This window comes from Nymphalis io, chromosome 28, assembly GCF_905147045.1.
Source record: "Nymphalis io chromosome 28, ilAglIoxx1.1, whole genome shotgun sequence".
Taxonomy (NCBI): domain Eukaryota; kingdom Metazoa; phylum Arthropoda; class Insecta; order Lepidoptera; family Nymphalidae; genus Nymphalis; species Nymphalis io.
The window spans coordinates 1,405,363-1,426,295 of record NC_065915.1 but is presented as its reverse complement, the minus strand read 5'-3'; the positions used below and the strand labels follow the sequence as shown (position 1 = coordinate 1,426,295).

Genomic DNA, 20,933 nt, shown 5'->3' with positions numbered 1-20,933 from the left:
TGTAAATATATTTTACTTACTCAGAAAAACCCTAAAAATATCTGCGGAGTTTTATTAAAACAAATAAATAATTATGAAGGAGTAAAATAAATTAAAATATAGATATTTTGTTGGTAAAATTAATAATTATTGTATATTGAATTATATTGATTAATTAAATAAAAAAGAATCATCTTATTTTATTCTCGCAATTTTATATACTTGGTGAATTCTTAAATTTATAATGATTTTTCTTTGTTAGATGCGATAAATGAATTCTTTTAAAGTTAAATATTTTGCGTACCAATTCAGGAACCTAAAAAAAATATAAATTATAAAATATTTAATTTTTAACACTTATTACAATTCACCATTTTGGTATAATTAATTATGTCGCTGGCCGCTGAATATTACAACCAGATATCGCCTCAGTATTTTAAATTCCATCCTCAGCACTTGATGTCTGGAAATCCACAACAGTGGGTTTTTTAGGCATTTCCTGTTTCGCACAACCAGCCTTTGGAGCTTTCGTCGACGGTTTTCCGAGCCATAACTTTAAGAAATGCACTAATTACTTAAAGACCAGCAAGTCGTCCGGCGTTGAAGAAATTCCTTTATAAAAAAAAATAATGAAACTTCTTTAAGCGCGTTAAGCGATTGTTGATAAGGAAAAATCTTATAGGATCGCGTCACCGACGTGCCGTTTTATTCCTAACTAGAAAAAATATTTATTCTAAAATCCCGGGTAGAATAATGGTCTATATATGTATATAATATGGTGTTGAGAACCTTTACACCATCATACATAATATAACTCAAGTGGTTTACGCGGCGCGACATCATTAACAATCGTCAATGTTTCAGCTAATTTTCACAAAACACTAAAAAATTATGCACCCAAACTTTCCTCACTAATGATGATTTTTTTTTATATATAATAGGAAGGCGAACGAGCATATGGGCCACCTGATGGTATGTGGTCACCAAACGCCTTTAGACATTGGCATTGTAAGAAATGTCAACCATCGCTTACATAGCCAATGCGCCACCAACCTTGGGAGCTAAGATGTTATGTCCCTTGTGCCTGTGATTACACTAGCTCACTCACCCTTCAAACCGGAACACAACAATATCAAGTATTGCTGTTTTGCGGTAGAATATCTTATGAGTGGGTGGTATCAAACCAGACGAGCTTGCACAAAGCCCTACTACCGGTAATATACGGAGTGAAACCGTATAGACCTGTTTGGTAGTTTTGCAGTTTATCGAGTGTGTAAACAGACCGGCGTGTCGGGGGGACTTTGTTTTATAATAAAACAATACATAAAATTTAGCCAAGAGAAACGGGTATTGCAAGAACTTTTTATACAACGTAAACCCATCGTACAAAGTCCAGACCAATTCTGGTCGCATGTCGAACAGATTAAACATTTAAAAAATATTTATCAATATGAAATACGTTAGCTAATATCGATAATTTAATTCATTGATTTAATCGTTATTCCTAAACGTATTTTACATATAAAGGTACATAGAATACCAATTAAAACTAATTTTTTTCATGTAGATTTTTCGATAATACCATATCTAGTAATAAAACACATGAAAATTGTGTTCGTACAAATATTATCGCGATACGAATACTTCTTAGAATTGTTGTTTTAAATTATCGATAATGTAGGCTGCTTTCGTATTTTGTAATAATAATTATGATATTGACGTAAGTAATGATGAATAAATTCCTTTGTTATAAAATAATAGGTATCAGCATGGATAAACCTCGCTGAAAAAAACGAAAGCGCTTGAAACATATATATATTAAATTGTATATGAAGTTCTATAATTGAATTTGATTTTAACGTATTAATGAAAAAGCATAAACCGCGATTAAAACACGTATATTTTAAACGTTGATTGAGGGCTGAATTTGTTTATAATTCTCGTGGTCAACGGTGATTGAAAACGTAGTGGAGTTTTCCTCATGGCACACAGACATTTCGAGTTAGTTTATTTTAAATAATAAATGAATTATTATATTCTTTATAAAACGGTAAAGTTTTATCCTATAATTTTTATAATGATAACAGTCAATATCGCATATAACTTTCTGACATTTAAAAAATAATAATAAATAATTAAGAAAAATAAATATTGATCCTTTTTAAAAAAAAATCTTGTTATTTTTTTTATAAATTTGAAACCTAAGTAATTGTCTTTTATAATATAAATATTTATTTTTATTTTTCAATTCTAAAATTTACTAAATGGTAACAGCGTTCATAGTCCCATAGATAATATTAACTCGATGTAGTTGAGTAACATTGTATTTAAGTTACAATAATAAGTTTGTCTAATTTTCTAAAAGAAATATGTTTTTACGTTATCAATTACATAGAGAAGCGTCAGTCAGTTTTTTAATTTCATTAATAACTTTCGTCGTTAATATTTTGAAATATTTTTGAACGTTTTTCGTTTACAAAGAGTAAATACCGAGTTTCTTGTCGCTTTTTTTAAATTTACATACGGAATCGATGATAATTTTCAACTTAATATAATTCTGTAAAATGACATGAAATCTTCCTTAAAAGTCAAGAGATACTCAAATATATACATGAATTACAATATTATAAGATATTGAGAGATTGTATAGCGTATATTAAGACATTATAATACAATATATTTTATAATGTATATTTTAATAGTTTTTCTATAAAACTCTATAGCGTGAAAATTACATTTGTTTAGCGTTAGTTCTGGCCTCGATAGTATCGTTTCTGAGTTTCTAGTACCCCGAACACATGACGAGTTTTCTTTGATCAATTCAAAAAAAAAAAGTAAAATGTGAAATAAAATTTTAACAAGCGTTTGTTAAAATACAACTGATATATACAACATTTAAAACAGGTGATGTTAAATAAAATCTTTTTATAAACAATTATTTGTACTAGATTTAATTAATATCGTTATAACCTATAAACGTTGCTTAGCGGTTTAAGATAGACACTGATTAATTTTCTCTTTCTGTCACCATTGATTTTACATTCGAAAAAAGAAGACGCAGCATCTTAAATAGTCATAAGACAACATTTATAGATTCAGTTTCTGACACGCGGTTTCTTTCGCGTGTGAAGGGGGGGGGGAGGTATAAAGAAACAAACATGTACTTTTTTACTATGATATTATCGGTTTTTAATAATAATAACTTTATTAAACTTGATGTTAACTTATTTCAAGCAGGATATTACGTTATTTAAACTTATTACAGATGTTACGTGTTAAGTTAAAGCATGTTTAACATACATACATATTTATTACGTTTTCAATTATAAATACTGATCAAACGAATGAGCGACACTAACATTTGCCTCTAATTCTAAGCATATCCAGTTTGAGCTTAAGGATTTTGGAATAATAGTCCAAAAAACTTTGCTAAATTTACAAACCATCCTGTCTTATTGCCTAGTGTACATGTCTTTTTATTTGTATGTATATTTAACTTGATGGTAGGGCTGTGTGTTCTAGTATATTCTACCCCTGGAAGGCACAAGGGACGTAACATCTTAGTTCCCAAGAGTGGGGTACATTGGCGATGTAGGGGATGGTAAATATTTCTTACAGCGACAATGTATGTGATGGTATTGAACCATTCTCACCAGGTAGATCTTTGCCCTTCCCTATATATATTATATACATAAATATATTATATAATAATTCTTCAATGTAAATAATCACAAGACAATGTAAAATATAAATTTCGATAGTTAATAATATGTTGTAACAGACTCTGAATGTCCCACTGCTGGGCTAAGGCCCCCCCCCCTCCCTTTTGAGGAGAAAGTTTGGAGCTTATTCCACCACGCTGCGGTTTGGTGGAATACACATGTGGCAGAATTTCAGTGCAATTAAACACATGCAGGTTTCCTCACGATGTTTTCCTTCACCGTAAAGCACGAGATGAATTATAATCACAAATTAAGCACATGAAAATTCAGTGGTGCTTGCCTGGGTTTGAACCCACGATCATCTGTTAAGATTCACGTGCTCTTACCACTGGGCCATCTCGGCTCACTTATATGTTGATTTTACAATAATCGTTTTTCTAAGTTTAAACGTAATTAAGTAACAAACATTCAGACATTCGGAGCGACGAAATTAATAAAATATGTATACAAATTTAAAAGATATACAATAGATTGTTAAAAATTCCCCGTAGAATCGTAATATAGATTGTATCTTTAAAATTTGATAAGTAATCTATATATATTTTTAAATATATATATATAAATAATTATGAATGTTTGTACATCTGTCCTCCATTCCTAAACCATTGATCCGTTTGTGATGAAACTTTTGTGGGTCTATGCATACGCCCAAGAAAGTTCTGAAAAACAAGAGCTCTCTGTTGTATGTAACTGTCTGTGTCTTCAAGATAAACAAATCACACCAAAATCATTTAGGCATTACACTTAATTATTGATTGTCAAATAAAAAAATACCACAAGTTAGAAACAGAAAATCAAAAGACTTTTTTTGTGTAATCACGAGGGTTGATTTGTAAACACGTGTGCTCTGCCTCAGATGTTTACAAATTTCACTCTGACATCATCTGACGTTTGAAATCTTTTTTTTTATAGAATAGGAAGGCGGACGAGCATATGGGCCACCCAATGGTAAGTGGTCACCAACGCCCATAGACACTGGCATTGTAAGAAATGTTAACCATCGCTTACATCACCAATGCGCAACTAACCTTGGGAACTAAGATGTTATGTCACTTGTGCCTATAATTACACTGGCTCACTCACCCTTCAAACCGGAATACAACAATACCAAGTACTGCTGTTTTGCGGTAGAATATCTGATGAGTGGGTGGTACCTACCCAGACGGGGTTGCAAAGCTAACCAGCAGTAAAAAATCGGTCGCGTTAATTCAATGTCATAGTTGTTCATATGTAAGGTATGATATCAACCCCGGCGATTTATCTCAAGAGAGGGATGAATTCTACTAACAAATTATCACTTTACCGCAACCGAATCGGAACCATCGCTACCATTTATCCGTTTTTCTATTATTTAATTATCCACTATTGACATAAAAGTAAACAATTAAGTTTTAATATAACGGTATATGGTAACACTTGATGACTGCCTCGTTGGTCTAGTGGCTTGATGTAAGGCCGCAGGCCCGGAGGTCCTGGATTCAATTCCCATGTCGGTTCAATAAAAAGTTGTTGGGTTTTTCTGTCAGAAAATTCTCAGCAGCAGCCCGGAGTCTGGAAGTTGGAAGTGTATACACTCCCGTGCCTCGGAAAGCATGTAAAGCCGTTGGTCCTACGTCTGAACTCTTTCCGGTCGTGTCGGATTGCCGTCCCATCGGATTATGACAGTTAGGGAATAAAGAGTGCACCTGTGTTTGCGCAAAGCTCTACCACTAGTTGCAAAACTTCAAATCTTACTATTAATCGTCTGACGTTTGAAGTCTCAGTTAGCTATCGGAACGAAGCGCTAAGATTACACATCAATCACAAGGAAATAGGCATGCGGACGCGATCGTTCATTCCAAAGTCGGGGCTGTTCACTAGTGATCAAATGTCTATATAAAAGAAATTCGTTTATAATGTAATTAGTGGTACTTATGTTTTCTTTCAGATATGAAAATATTTATATTTCTGCTCCTGCTCGGCTATGGCTGGGCGAGTTTTCTACCCAATGGGTGCCCAGCTGATTTCAGTGTCCACATCCTACTTCCCCACGAAACCGACTGCACCAAGTTCTACCAGTGCAGCAATGGCCATAAATTTACCATGCAGTGCCCGAGAGGAACAGCCTTCGATGTAGAATTGCAGGTAATTATAATAAGAACAGTTTTCGTGTGATATTTAAAACTAGTTTGGGTAGGTATTACCATGATTACCTATAAGCCGCCACCTACCTTAAGTGGGGGTGAGGCTTGTTATGTGTTGGAATCACTGGCCATTTGTCAGAGTACTGCAATCACGCAGTGCTACTAATTGTTAAGTTATTATTAGTACTGTTAATTGTTAAATTATTATTTTAGACATGTAATTGGGCTGATGAAGTTGATTGCAATCGACCTGATCAATCAACATCAACAACAACGATAAGGGTGCCATCAACAACGACAAGAGCGCCATCAACAACGACAGGGGCGCCAACGACAACAACTCCAGCGCCACCAGGTCTACCTAACGAATGTCCATCTGACTTCGACGTGGTATTAAAACTCCCGCACGAAATTGACTGCGATAAATATTATAATTGCAGCGATGGAATCAAAATACTGCTTAATTGTCCGACCGGCAAATATTTCGATATGAAGTTACAGGTAACATATTCAAAAACTTTTGATATTGAATAATTATAAAAGTAAACGAAATAAAAAAAAAACGAAAGCGCATTTTAAATAAGGAATACTGTTTGTAAAGTTGATTTTAATATGTTTTATTTTTAAAATACAAACTATTAGCAAATAACCCATATATATACAATTAATTAGTAAAAACAGTTCTCATTGGTTAAAAGTTCTTGGAAAAATGAAACGCTTATTTTAACGCAATGCTATTGGTTACTTATATTTATGATGCTATTCTGCAATAAAGATGGCTACTAATTTATACTATACAACATATTTAATTAACGATAACCAACAACAACAACAAAGTGTAAGCAACCTTTAGCATGTCCCATTTTTTTTAATAATAATAACTGTTTTGAAATTTGAATTAAACACAGGGCTTTATATCAGTGTCAAAAACTCCATAACAAAAAGTTTTATTTCTCTCTGATTTATTGACAATTTAAGTTGTTAAATCTCTAGCGACTATAATATTAAAACTTATATTTTTGACATTTTGAATCTGTTTACAGTTGTCAAATATTTTTTATCATTTGTTTATTTTAGTCTGTGGCTCCTGTTTATGATATAATACGTTTTGATTATAATTACATATTATAAAATTATTTCCATTTGTGCTTATCACTAGATTTTATTACAATAATTTAATACTCTTTTATAGTATATTGGTTACTGAGGATTATTTTATTACATAATAACTTTGATTATAACAAGGCGATGCTATTTAATTAAAATAGAAAAAAATCTATTACGTCCGTCAAAGATGGCCGATTTTTTTTATTGTATATAATTTCATTCAGAGTAAGATGAAGGCACAGTAAAACGCAAATTTTATTTTGGCATTTAAATGCTGCGTGTAATTCTTATTTTATTTTAAATCGCACACTCATAATTATAATTAGAATTGTTAACGAAGATAAAACCGCGCGTTATTTTTCACATTGATAACTCTTAACCGTAATGATTATTACCTTAATTTGTCGTTTGTCAATTGCATAGAAAAAATTGTTGAATACATACAAACTAAAGGTATTAATAAAAAAGAATTTGATGTATTTTAATCTTAATGATTAAAAAACAATAGAAAGTTGACATTCGCATTTTTTTTTATTAGCGTAATGATTCTTTGCACAAAATATAATGCCATATGAATTATATTATAATTTAATGTGTATTGAGCCTATATTTAAAAAAACTTGCAATTTGTATTTATGCATAAAATAGTTTAGTGTTAGCGCAATGTTTTAATTGACCCAGCGGCGTTCATTCTGGGCGTCTGTAATGGTCCCTTGCAGTTTGAAGGTTACGCCACTGGTTACGCCCTTGCACTCTCGTGGGTAGCTCCTGGCAATGACGCTGGTTATAGACAAACAAATATATTGCAAAGATAAAAATAAGTGACGGTATTCCCGTTTATATATCTTACTATCTTTTTGTAATCAATCAATGATACAATTTAAAGATATTTTGGTGTTGAATCTTATCGAACGAGCATAGAAATTAATTGTCGCGTATTAAATACTAGCCAAGTGTGTTATACTCGCAGGGTTCCGTAAAATATTAAGTTATATAGTAATATGTATCATAGTACCCGGATCTACGGTCATTTCGCGCTATATATTGTCGTTTCCGAATTTCAGAATTTGGATAAAAAAATATTTCTCGTGCATCTAGGTAGACTAATATCACAGACAGACGGATGGATTAGTATCTACACATACCGTACCCTAAAATTATTGATATATCATTGATGTTAACAGATATTAGTAACAATGTAATCTGCGAACAAAAGCGCCGCGCTAATTAGCCGGTCTCTTTTAAGTTATCATCAAAAATATAATAATATTTATTTCAAATCAGGAAATAATTCCTATAATTGGTTAGATAAGTAAATAATGAACGTTGTGCTACGCATGCGTTACGTATCTTAATAAGTCCCCATTTCCGTTGCCGACGATACGATGTCCTGACATAGTCAAAACTGTCAAAAGTGACAGTTGTCAAAATGACAACTCGTCCACTATAATAGCGCTGTCATTATTATTGAACTAGTGGAGGTATTCGGTAAGAACAAACTCGAAACTCACCGTAGATACCGGTCGTGAAATATCAGAAGTGTTATGCGAAATTGACTATAGAATTTTTGGATCGAAATAAGAGCCGGTTTTTAATGTTTCACGGGTGAGTAATTAAGTGAGTTCTTACAGAATAGCACTACTAGAATATATCAGTAAGTCAGACACGGAGAGGTCGTCCTGCTTGGATTATTTATTAAAGGGTAAACGAAGTCAGTTGGTTAGGTTAGTATCTTGAAATTGTATCAACAATAGTTCAAACAAGAAATTAAATCAATTTTAGTGTCAATTTAACTGAACGTTATTCAGATGGTTAAAATCGATTTAGCAATTGATCGAATAAAATCGCCTTGTGTTAACGTGGCTTAATGAATAATCCAACGATAAAATAAACTCAGGAACCGGATGTTAGACCATAAACCCTTGCTGCTAAAATATTTATCTTGTGACTTTCGGTGATCGGGTATAACTGGATTTGTTTTCAGTTTATTTTATTTTATTTGGGTTGTTGATTGTACCATTTTGGTATGGATATTAGTATTGTTTTTAATTTGTTTTTTTTTTTTTAGATTGTTTTCTAATATTTGTATCTTTTTTGTTATTAGTTATAGACGGTTTAATAAAGCAAGTTCTTATGAAACCCGTGTATTTATTCCATTAGATATGCCGATACTAAATGTGTGAACAGATTTAACTTATTTTTTTTTTAAAATAAATTCTTGTTTTTAATGCCAAGAATACTCATATTGAATCTATGGCTATAAACGAATCATAAAAAAAAAGTTATTCATAAGTCAATTTCCAGCAAACCTTTATCACGTTTACTTATCAGGATATTTATTTTAAATTACTGAAATAGAAAAATTGCTAAGAAATATCTACAGGAGACGAGGAATTGTTGAGGGGAGGAGGAATGTGGTCATTCAGCAACTAGCGAGGTGAGAGTGTGTGATATCAACATAATTTTAAAATGACAATTTTAAAATTACGTTGGTGAGAGTGTGAAATGCTAAATGCATACTTTTATGCACTTGTCTGCGCATGTTTTGTCCTGATTTGTCAGCGTGATATTTTTTTTTTTGGTATTAGCATATAGGATGTTTCTAAAGGGCTTCTAGTGGTGTTGTTTTTGGATAATTAATTTAATTTAAATTTTTAGAATTGCGACTGGTCTCAGAATGTGGACTGTGCAAATGTTGGTGGTGAACGGGGCGGCGCTGGTCTTTTGCCGAACGGTTGCCCAGCCGACTTCCACATTCATAAATTATTACCTCATGAAACAAATTGTTCGAAGTTTTACTACTGCAACTTTGGAAATAAAATTGAAAGGGAATGTAGCGGCAACTTACATTTTAACCCTAAGCTGCAGGTAATTTAAATATTATATAAACAGTCTATTAATATCCCACCGCTGGGCTACGGCCTCCTCTTCGTTTGAGGTGGTTCGGAAGCTTATCCACCACTCTCCTCCAATGCGGGATTTAGTGAAATATATTATTATCATATAAGGCTGGTGCGCAAACTTGTATTAACGTACATACTTTTGTGTTATATATTATAATAATATTTCTCGCATAGATGTCTAGTTTTAATAAAAGGTCGCTGTAGTAGTTCTGAAGGACATCTTTATTAATACGAAACGAAAACCTGTTATTTATAACGCAAGGTTTTGTTAATCATTTCATGGTTTTGTTAATAACAATCATACGAAAAATATTTTTCAGGTATGTGACTGGCCAGAATCAGCTGGTTGTGTTAGTGAAGGTGGCGATGGTGGGGAATGGCTACCAAACGGCTGCCCCTCGGACTTCAGCGTTCATTGGCTACTGCCACATGAAACCGACTGTGCTAAGTTTTATTATTGTAATTTTGGAGAAAAAGTTGTAAGGAGTTGTCCTTCTGGTACACACTTCGATCCTAAGCTGCAAGTAAGTTAGTTTTTTTTTTAATTCATACCGTAATTGATGTTGTGTACACACATCTACAATAATGTATTAATTAGTATTTTATAATATGAATATATATTATCTGTGTATCTAACCATCTGTCATCTCGGATGACACATCGCGGAGCGCGGGAAAATAGAATATATATATTGGTTCTGGCGCGAAGTGAAGACGGTGTGTGTACACACACCGTCTTCATAGCGAGCTGATATATAAAATATAATATGTATTAATTAAAGCACGGTTAAAGGGTGAACATTACAGTTGTCAAGGAAAAAATGTTTGTTTAACACAGACGCCTTGCACTTACTTATAGTCTAGTCTTCATTTAGATCTCGTAAGTGTGAAATCATTAATTTAACAAGAAAAATGGTTCCTACATTTGTTTCCAACTATTTTCATCGTAGAATGAGGAAAGTATACTGTCAATAAACTTTTTGGTCGCCATTTTTTTCAATATGGCGGCAAAGATACGAGACAGTAAAGTAATCATATGTCAAGAGAGCGTCAAAATCACTAATTTTAGGAAATATTTCCTAATTTGGGAAACTAATTAATGAAATATTGTTGATTTGTCGAAAGTAAGAATAAAGATAATTTTATTCACTGAAAAATCATATATACAGTTAGTAACTGAGTTATAATTAAACAACAAATAAGTAAATAAATAATCTAACATCTATTCGAAAATACTAACTCTGATATATTAATAAGATTATAATGTATAATATACTGGCTCACTCCCCCTTCAAACCGGAACTATATAATACTAAGTATTGCGGTGTAGCGGTGGAATATCTGATGAGTGGGTGGTACATATCCAGACGATAATGCACAAAGCCCTACCACCTTAATGAATGTGCCAATATACACAATCCAGCATTGGATTACTTTTTTAATATCAGCTTGGTCACAATAAGAGGTCGGTCCTCTAAGATGCTACAAAATAACCTAAATTTAAGGAACACGAATTTATATATTATTATATTATATTTATCTAGATTAATTTATAAAAAATCATTGTTTTAAGGTATGTAATTGGCCAAATGCTGTTAATTGCACTTCTATAGAAACAACAACTAGGCCTGATACAACCATACCATCGATTGGAACAACAAAGGAGTATATTACAACGACTACGATGGAAAATACAGAACCGTCTTTAGAAACGACTACAGAGTACATTCCAACGACTACGAGGGAAACCACAGAACCCTCCGTAGAAACTACTACAGAGTACATTCCGACGACTACGAAGGAAACTACAGAACCCTCCGTAGAAACTACTACAGAGTACATTCCAACGACTACGAAGGAAACTACAGAACCCTCCGTAGAAACTACTACAGAGTACATTCCAACGACTACGAGGGAAACCACAGAACCCTCCGTAGAAACTACTACAGAGTACATTCCGACGACTACGAAGGAAACTACAGAACCCTCCGTAGAAACTACTACAGAGTACATTCCAACGACTGTTCCAACAACGACTCAAGACACTACAAAGACTCCTGTTGAATCTACGTCGGTGACTACAACAGAATCTATTGAATCAACTACACCGATTAATATAGAATGTCCACCTGGAATGCTAGGTTTCGTGCCCCACCCTGATTATTGTGACGCATATTACATTTGTGTGAGGGGCATTCCAACACTGATGTGGTGTAGCAAAGGAGAGGAATTCGATCCTGACAGAAACGTAAGTTATTTCCTAGTTTAATATATTTTTAATTCGCTGCCAATTGAGGTAGTCAAGTAGTAAAACATTCATTCGGTTTTGGTGATTGTAGGTAGAATAACTATATGTTTAATAAATAAATCTATATTTATTACTATATTTTTAATATTTTAGATTTGCGTTGAAATATCAGAAGATGGTTGTTTCGCCTCGCAAGGTAAATGGACTCCAACAATACCGGACAAGACAACGACAGAAACGCCACTTACGACTGATCACTATGGTAGTACGACAGCATCCACAGAAACTACTTCGAGAGAAACGGAACTACCTGGAGAGACGACAACAGAGAATATTCCAACAACTGTTGGAGAAACTACTGCACCACCTGTGGAGACAACGACAGAGTTTATTCCAACTACACCATCAGAAAAAACAACTACAGTTCAAGAAAATACAACTGAACGAGAAACTACAGAACCTTCTGTTGAAACTACAACAGTGCACGATATTACCGAGCCAACGGTACAAACTACAACTAATCAAATAACAACAGAAGCTGATACTGACACAACCATAATCGAAACTACAACGGAAAATTTGGCAACTACAACGGAGTCAGATATAAATCCAACGACAATTGCTGTAGATACTACAACGGAGAATTTGGCAACAACAACGGAGGCAGATAGGGATACAACAACAATTGCTGCAGACACTACAACGGAGAAATTGGCGACTACAACAGAGTCAGATAGGGATACAACAACAATTGATGCAGACACTACAACGGATAATTTGGCGACTACAACAGAATCTATTGAAACAACTACACCGATTAATATACAATGTCCACCTGGAATGCTAGGTTTTGTGCCCCACCCTGATTATTGTGACGCATATTACATTTGTGTGAGGGGCATTCCAACACTGATGTGGTGTGGCAAAGGAGAGGAATTCGATCCTGACAGAAACGTAAGTTATTTCCTATTTTAATATATTATTAATTCGCTGCCAATTAAGATAATTAAGTAGGAACACATTCAATTAGTTTTGATGATTGTATGTAGAATAACTATAATATATTTAATAAATAAATTTCCACACTTCTGGTGACCCAAGAGTTGGCGGTTATTTAGCCCAAAGGTTGAGTCTAGCGGTGCAGAGAGGCAATAGTGCCAGAGTCTTGGGTACAATGCCACATAATAATCTTTTAGACGCCGTGTTTTTGCTATTAATTTTTAATGTGTATTTTGTTTTTTTATTTTTTTTTATTTTAACTTAATATATTATAAAAATGTATGTACATAGGTTCCACATAAATAAAAAAATCTCGATGCTTTTTATAAATAAATCTATATTTATTTGTATCTTTTTTAATATTTCAGATTTGCGTTGAAATATCAGAAGATGGTTGTTTCGCCTCGCAAGGTAAATGGACTCCAACAGTACCGGACCAGACAACGACAGAAACGCCACTTACGACTGATCACTATGGTAGTACGACAGCATCCACAGAAACTACTTCGAGAGAAACGGAACTACCTGGAGAGACGACAACAGAGTTTATTCCAACTACACCATCAGAAAAAACAACTACAGTGCAAGAAAATACAACTGAACAAGAAACTACGGAAACTTCTGTTGAAACTACAACAGTGCACGATATTACCGAGCCAACGGTACAAACTACAACTAAACAAATAACAACAGAAGCTGATACTGACACAACCATAATCGAAACTACAACGGAAAATTTGGCAACTACAACGGAGTCAGATATAAATCCAACGACAATTGCTGTAGATACTACAACGGAGAATTTGGCAACAACAACGGAGGCAGATAGGGATACAACAACAATTGCTGCAGACACTACAACGGAGAATTTTGCGACTACAACAGATAGGGATACAACAACAAATGCTTCAGACACTACAACAGAGAATTTGGCGACTACAACAGAATCTATTGAAACAACTACACCGATTAGTATAGAATGTCCACCTGGAATGCTAGGTTTTGTGCCCCACCCTGATTTTTGTGACGCATATTACATTTGTGTGGGGGGCATTCCAACACTGATGTGGTGTAGCAAAGGAGAGGAATTCAATCCAGACAGAAACGTAAGTTATTTTCTAGTTTATTATATGTTTAAGTAGCTGTCAGTTAGCAGAGTTAAGCAGGAATACTAATGCAAAGTTATGATGTTCGGAGGTAGAAAAACTAATATATAAGAGCTGCTAGGTCATGTTAGTACAAACCTGTTTGTGAATACCTATTATTATTTGTATTAATTGAATGTATTTATAATAAAGTCAAACAAAAAAACAAAGTCATATTAAGATTATATAGGATTGCGTTGTGGTTGTTACCATTGTCTCTCATAATGTTTAATAAATATCATAAGTAAACTGTAAATGTCCCACTACTGTGCAATGCGAAGTTTTTGTCGTAAGGTCTTTGATTTAATACTATTTCACTACGCAGAATTTCATCTGACTTATGCTTCGTCACTATGTGGCCCTACACCGCAGAGCACAAGATGAATTACTAACGAAATAAACAAAAAAAAAAACACAGTGATGTTTACAAGGATATGCACACACAATATTCGGTTAAGAATCACGTTTTATTGCTCCTGGGGCATATCATATCTACATTTATTAATATTTCAGATTTGCGTTGAAATATCAGAAGATGGTTGTTTCGCCTCGCAAGGTAAATGGACACCAACAATACCAGACACTACACCGGAGGATTTGGCAACTACAACAGAGTCAGATAGGGATACAACAACAATTGCTGCAGACACTACAACGGAGAATTTTGCGACTACAACAGAGTCAGATAGGGATACAACAACAATTGCTGCAGACACTACAACGGAGAATTTTGCGACTACAACAGAGTCAGATAGGGATACAACAACAATTGCTGCAGACACTACAACGGAGGATTTGGCAACTACAACAGAGTCAGATAGGGATACAACAACAATTGCTGCAGACACTACAACGGAGAATTTGGCGACTACAACAGAGTCAGATAGGGATACAACAACAATAGCTGCAGACACTACCACGGAGAATTTTGCGACTACAACAGAGTCAGATAGGGATACAACAACAATGGCTGCAGACACTACAACGGAGAATTTGGCAACTACAACAGAGTCAGATAGGGATACAACAACAATAGCTGCAGACGCTACAACGGAGAATTTGGCAACTTCAACAGAGTCAGATAGGGATACAACAACAATTGCTGCAGACACTACAACGGAGAATTTGGCAACTACAACAGAGTCAGATAGGGATACAACAACAATTGCTGCAGACACTACAACGGAGGATTTGGCAACTACAACAGAGTCAGATAGGGATACAACAACAATTGCTGCAGACACTACAACGGAGAATTTGGCGACTACAACAGAGTCAGATAGGGATACAACAACAATTGCTGCAGACACTACCACGGAGAATTTGGCAACTACAACAGAATCTATTGAAACAACTACACCGATTAATATAGAATGTCCACCTGGAATGCTAGGTTTTGTGCCCCACCCTGATTACTGTGACGCATATTACGTTTGCGTTATGGGGATCCCAACGTTAACGTGGTGTAGTGAGGGATATGAATTTGAACCAAATGTAAACGTAAGTCAGCTTTTTTTAATTATTTATTTCTGCTAAATTAAACATAGCGACTACAGCATAAAAGTTTTCCATAATTCCAACACAAAAGACAGTTATCAATAAAAATGTTAACAATTTATTGATGAATTTTAGTCCTGTGTCGTGATATCGGAAGATGGATGCTTCGCGTCTAAAGAAAAATCTACCCCAACTGACCCTGATGCAACAACAACTACAGGGACAACAATTGAACCTATACAGACAACAACTGAAGCTGCACTGTGTCCTCCTGGATTCTTAGGACACGTACCGCATCCCGAGTATTGCGATAAATACTATCTATGTATAAGGGGTATTCCACAATTGCAACATTGCAATGCAGGCTTCGAGTTTGATCCAGAATTAAGAGTAAGTTAAATTATTATTAATAAAATTAGTGCTAGGGATAGTTTCTTGATGTTTTTTTTTACTTTTGATATTGTTTATATTTTAGATTTGCGTTGAAATATCAGAAGATGGTTGTTTCGCCTCGCAAGGTAAATGGACACCAACAATACCAGACACTACACCGGAGAATTTGGCAACTACAACAGAATCAGATAGGGATACAACAACAATAGCTGCAGACACTACAACGGAGAATTTGGCGACTACAACAGAGTCAGATAGGGATACAACAACAATGGCTGCAGACACTACAACGGAGAATTTGGCAACTACAACAGAGTCAGATAGGGATACAACAACAATAGCTGCAGACGCTACAACGGAGAATTTGGCAACTTCAACAGAGTCAGATAGGGATACAACAACAATTGCTGCAGACACTACAACGGAGAATTTGGCAACTACAACAGAGTCAGATAGGGATATAACAACAATTGCTGCAGACACTACAACGGAGGATTTGGCAACTACAACAGAGTCAGATAGGGATACAACAACAATTGCTGCAGACACTACAACGGAGAATTTGGCGACTACAACAGAGTCAGATAGGGATACAACAACAATTGCTGCAGACACTACCACGGAGAATTTGGCAACTACAACAGAATCTATTGAAACAACTACACCGATTAATATAGAATGTCCACCTGGAATGCTAGGTTTTGTGCCCCACCCTGATTACTGTGACGCATATTACGTTTGCGTTATGGGGATCCCAACGTTAACGTGGTGTAGTGAGGGATATGAATTCGATCCAAATGTAAACGTAAGTTAGCTTTTTTTAATTATTTATTTCTGCTAAATTAAACATAGCGACTACAGCATAAAAGTTTTCCATAATTCCAACACAAAAGACAGTTATCAATAAAAATGTTAACAATTTATTGATGAATTTTAGTCCTGTGTCGTGATATCGGAAGATGGATGCTTCGCGTCTAAAGAAAAATCTACCCCAACTGACCCTGATGCAACAACAACTACAGGGACAACAATTGAACCTATACAGACAACAACTGAAGCTGCACTGTGTCCTCCTGGATTCTTAGGACACGTACCGCATCCCGAATATTGCGATAAATACTATCTATGTATAAGGGGTATTCCACAATTGCAACATTGCAATGCAGGCTTCGAGTTTGATCCAGAATTAAGAGTAAGTTAAATTATTATTAATAAAATTAGTGCTAGGGATAGTTTCTTGATGTTTTTTTTTACTTTTGATATTGTTTATATTTTAGATTTGCGTTGAAATATCAGAAGATGGTTGTTTCGCCTCGCAAGGTAAATGGACACCAACAATACCAGACACTACAACGGAGGATTTGGCAACTACAACAGAGTCAGATAGGGATACAACAACAATTGCTGCAGACACTACAACGGAGAATTTTGTGACTACAACAGAGTCAGATAGGGATACAACAACAATTGCTGCAGACACTACAACGGAGAATTTGGCTACTACAACAGAGTCAGATAGGGATATAACAACAATTGCTGCAGACACTACAACGGAGGATTTGGCAACTACAACAGAGTCAGATAGGGATACAACAACAATTGCTGCAGACACTACAACGGAGAATTTGGCGACTACAACAGAGTCAGATAGGGATACAACAACAATTGCTGCAGACACTACAACGGAGAATTTGGCTACTACAACAGAGTCAGATAGGGATATAACAACAATTGCTGCAGACACTACAACGGAGAATTTGGCGACTACAACAGAGTCAGATAGGGATACAACAACAATTGCTGCAGACACTACCACGGAGAATTTGGCAACTACAACAGAATCTATTGAAACAACTACACCGATTAATATAGAATGTCCACCTGGAATGCTAGGTTTTGTGCCCCACCCTGATTACTGTGACGCATATTACGTTTGTGTTATGGGGATCCCAACGTTAACGTGGTGTAGTGAGGGATATGAATTCGATCCAAATGTAAACGTAAGTTAGCTTTTTTTAATTATTTATTTCTGCTAAATTAAACATAGCGACTACAGCATAAAAGTTTTCCATAATTCCAACACAAAAGACAGTTATCAATAAAAATGTTAACAATTTATTGATGAATTTTAGTCCTGTGTCGTGATATCGGAAGATGGATGCTTCGCGTCTAAAGAAAAATCTACCCCAACTGACCCTGATGCAACAACAACTACAGGGACAACAATTGAACCTATACAGACAACAACTGAAGCTGCACTGTGTCCTCCTGGATTCTTAGGACACGTACCGCATCCCGAGTATTGCGATAAATACTATCTATGTATAAGGGGTATTCCACAATTGCAACATTGCAATGCAGGCTTCGAGTTTGATCCAGAATTAAGAGTAAGTTAAATTATTATTAATAAAATTAGTGCTAGGGATAGTTTCTTGATGTTTTTTTTTACTTTTGATATTGTTTATATTTTAGATTTGCGTTGAAATATCAGAAGATGGTTGTTTCGCCTCGCAAGGTAAATGGACACCAACAATACCAGACACTACACCGGAGAATTTGGCAACTACAACAGAATCAGATAGGGATACAACAACAATAGCTGCAGACACTACAACGGAGAATTTGGCGACTACAACAGAGTCAGATAGGGATACAACAACAATGGCTGCAGACACTACAACGGAGAATTTGGCAACTACAACAGAGTCAGATAGGGATACAACAACAATAGCTGCAGACGCTACAACGGAGAATTTGGCAACTTCAACAGAGTCAGATAGGGATACAACAACAATTGCTGCAGACACTACAACGGAGAATTTGGCAACTACAACAGAGTCAGATAGGGATATATCAACAATTGCTGCAGACACTACAACGGAGGATTTGGCAACTACAACAGAGTCAGATAGGGATACAACAACAATTGCTACAACGGAGAATTTGGCGACTACAACAGAGTCAGATAGGGATACAACAACAATTGCTGCAGACACTACCACGGAGAATTTGGCAACTACAACAGAATCTATTGAAACAACTACACCGATTAATATAGAATGTCCACCTGGAATGCTAGGTTTTGTGCCCCACCCTGATTACTGTGACGCATATTACGTTTGCGTTATGGGGATCCCAACGTTAACGTGGTGTAGTGAGGGATATGAATTCGATCCAAATGTAAACGTAAGTTAGCTTTTTTTAATTATTTATTTCTGCTAAATTAAACATAGCGACTACAGCATAAAAGTTTTCCATAATTCCAACACAAAAGACAATTATCAATAAAAATGTTAACAATTTATTGATGAATTTTAGTCCTGTGTCGTGATATCGGAAGATGGATGCTTCGCGTCTAAAGAAAAATCTACCCCAACTGACCCTGATGCAACAACAACTACAGGGACAACAATTGAACCTATACAGACAACAACTGAAGCTGCACTGTGTCCTCCTGGATTCTTAGGACACGTACCGCATCCCGAATATTGCGATAAATACTATCTATGTATAAGGGGTATTCCACAATTGCAACATTGCAGTGCAGGCTTCGAGTTTGATCCAGAATTAAGAGTAAGTTAAATTATTATTAATGAAATTAGTGCTAGGGATAGTTTCTTGATGTTTTTTTTTTTTACTTTTGATATTGTTTATGTTTTAGGTTTGCGTTGAAATATCAGAAAATGGTTGTTTCGCTTCGCAAGGTAAATGGACACCAACAATACCAGACACTACAACGGAGGATTTGGCAACTACAACAGAGTCAGATAGGGATACAACAACAATTGCTGCAGACACTACAACGGAGAATTTTGCGACTACAACAGAGTCAGATAGGGATACAACAACAATTGCTGCAGACACTACAACAGAGAATTTGGCTACTACAACAGAGTCAGATAGGGATATAACAACAATTGCTGCAGACACTACAACGGAGGATTTGGCAACTACAACAGAGTCAGATAGGGATACAACAACAATTGCTGCAGACACTACAACGGAGAATTTGGCGACTACAACAGAGTCAGATAGGGATACAACAACAATTGCTGCAGACACTACAACGGAGAATTTGGCTACTACAACAGAGTCAGATAGGGATATAACAACAATTGCTGCAGACACTACAACGGAGAATTTGGCGACTACAACAGAGTCAGATAGGGATACAACAACAATTGCTGCAGACACTACCACGGAGAATTTGGCAACTACAACAGAATCTATTGAAACAACTACACCGATTAATATAGAATGTCCACCTGGAATGCTAGGTTTTGTGCCCCACCCTGATTACTGTGACGCATATTACGTTTGTGTTATGGGGATCCCAACGTTAACGTGGTGTAGTGAGGGATATGAATTCGATCCAAATGTAAACGTAAGTTAGCTTTTTTTAATTATTTATTTCTGCTAAATTAAACATAGCGACTACAGCATAAAAGTTTTCCATAATTCCAACACAAAAGACAGTTATCAATAAAAATGTTAACAATTTATTGATGAATTTTAGTCCTGTGTCGTGATATCGGAAGATGGATGCTTCGCGTCTAAAGAAAAATCTACCCCAACTGACCCTGATGCAACAACAACTACAGGGACAACAATTGAACCTATACAGACAACAACTGAAGCTGCACTGTGTCCTCCTGGATTCTTAGGACACGTACCGCATCCCGAGTATTGCGATAAATACTATCTATGTATAAGGGGTATTCCACAATTGCAACATTGCAATGCAGGCTTCGAGTTTGATCCAGAATTAAGAGTAAGTTAAATTATTATTAATAAAATTAGTGCTAGGGATAGTTTCTT

General features: G+C 35.3%; 1 protein-coding gene across 34 annotated transcripts in view; it reads left to right on the top strand.

Annotated features, from left to right (window-relative positions):
- Positions 1 to 20,933, top strand: part of LOC126779270 (mucin-5AC-like) — a 37,234-nt gene that overhangs the window by 6,492 nt on the left and 9,809 nt on the right. For 14 of the 34 annotated variants that reach the window (XM_050503224.1, XM_050503210.1, XM_050503209.1 and 11 more), the window contains exons 2-14: positions 5,629 to 5,825; positions 6,038 to 6,325; positions 9,590 to 9,799; positions 10,155 to 10,358; positions 11,407 to 12,081; positions 16,198 to 16,920; positions 17,053 to 17,307; positions 17,393 to 18,115; positions 18,248 to 18,502; positions 18,588 to 19,301; positions 19,434 to 19,688; positions 19,777 to 20,499; positions 20,632 to 20,886. In XM_050503224.1, the coding sequence (XP_050359181.1) occupies positions 5,631 to 5,825; positions 6,038 to 6,325; positions 9,590 to 9,799; positions 10,155 to 10,358; positions 11,407 to 12,081; positions 16,198 to 16,920; positions 17,053 to 17,307; positions 17,393 to 18,115; positions 18,248 to 18,502; positions 18,588 to 19,301; positions 19,434 to 19,688; positions 19,777 to 20,499; positions 20,632 to 20,886 (5,475 nt within the window). In that variant the 5' untranslated portion in view covers positions 5,629 to 5,630. Of the gene's footprint in view, positions 1 to 2,763; positions 2,884 to 5,628; positions 5,826 to 6,037; positions 6,326 to 9,589; positions 9,800 to 10,154; positions 10,359 to 11,406; positions 12,082 to 16,197; positions 16,921 to 17,052; positions 17,308 to 17,392; positions 18,116 to 18,247; positions 18,503 to 18,587; positions 19,302 to 19,433; positions 19,689 to 19,776; positions 20,500 to 20,631; positions 20,887 to 20,933 lie in introns of those variants that run through there. The other 20 variants (XM_050503226.1, XM_050503233.1, XM_050503222.1 and 17 more) reach the window with 17 other exon arrangements.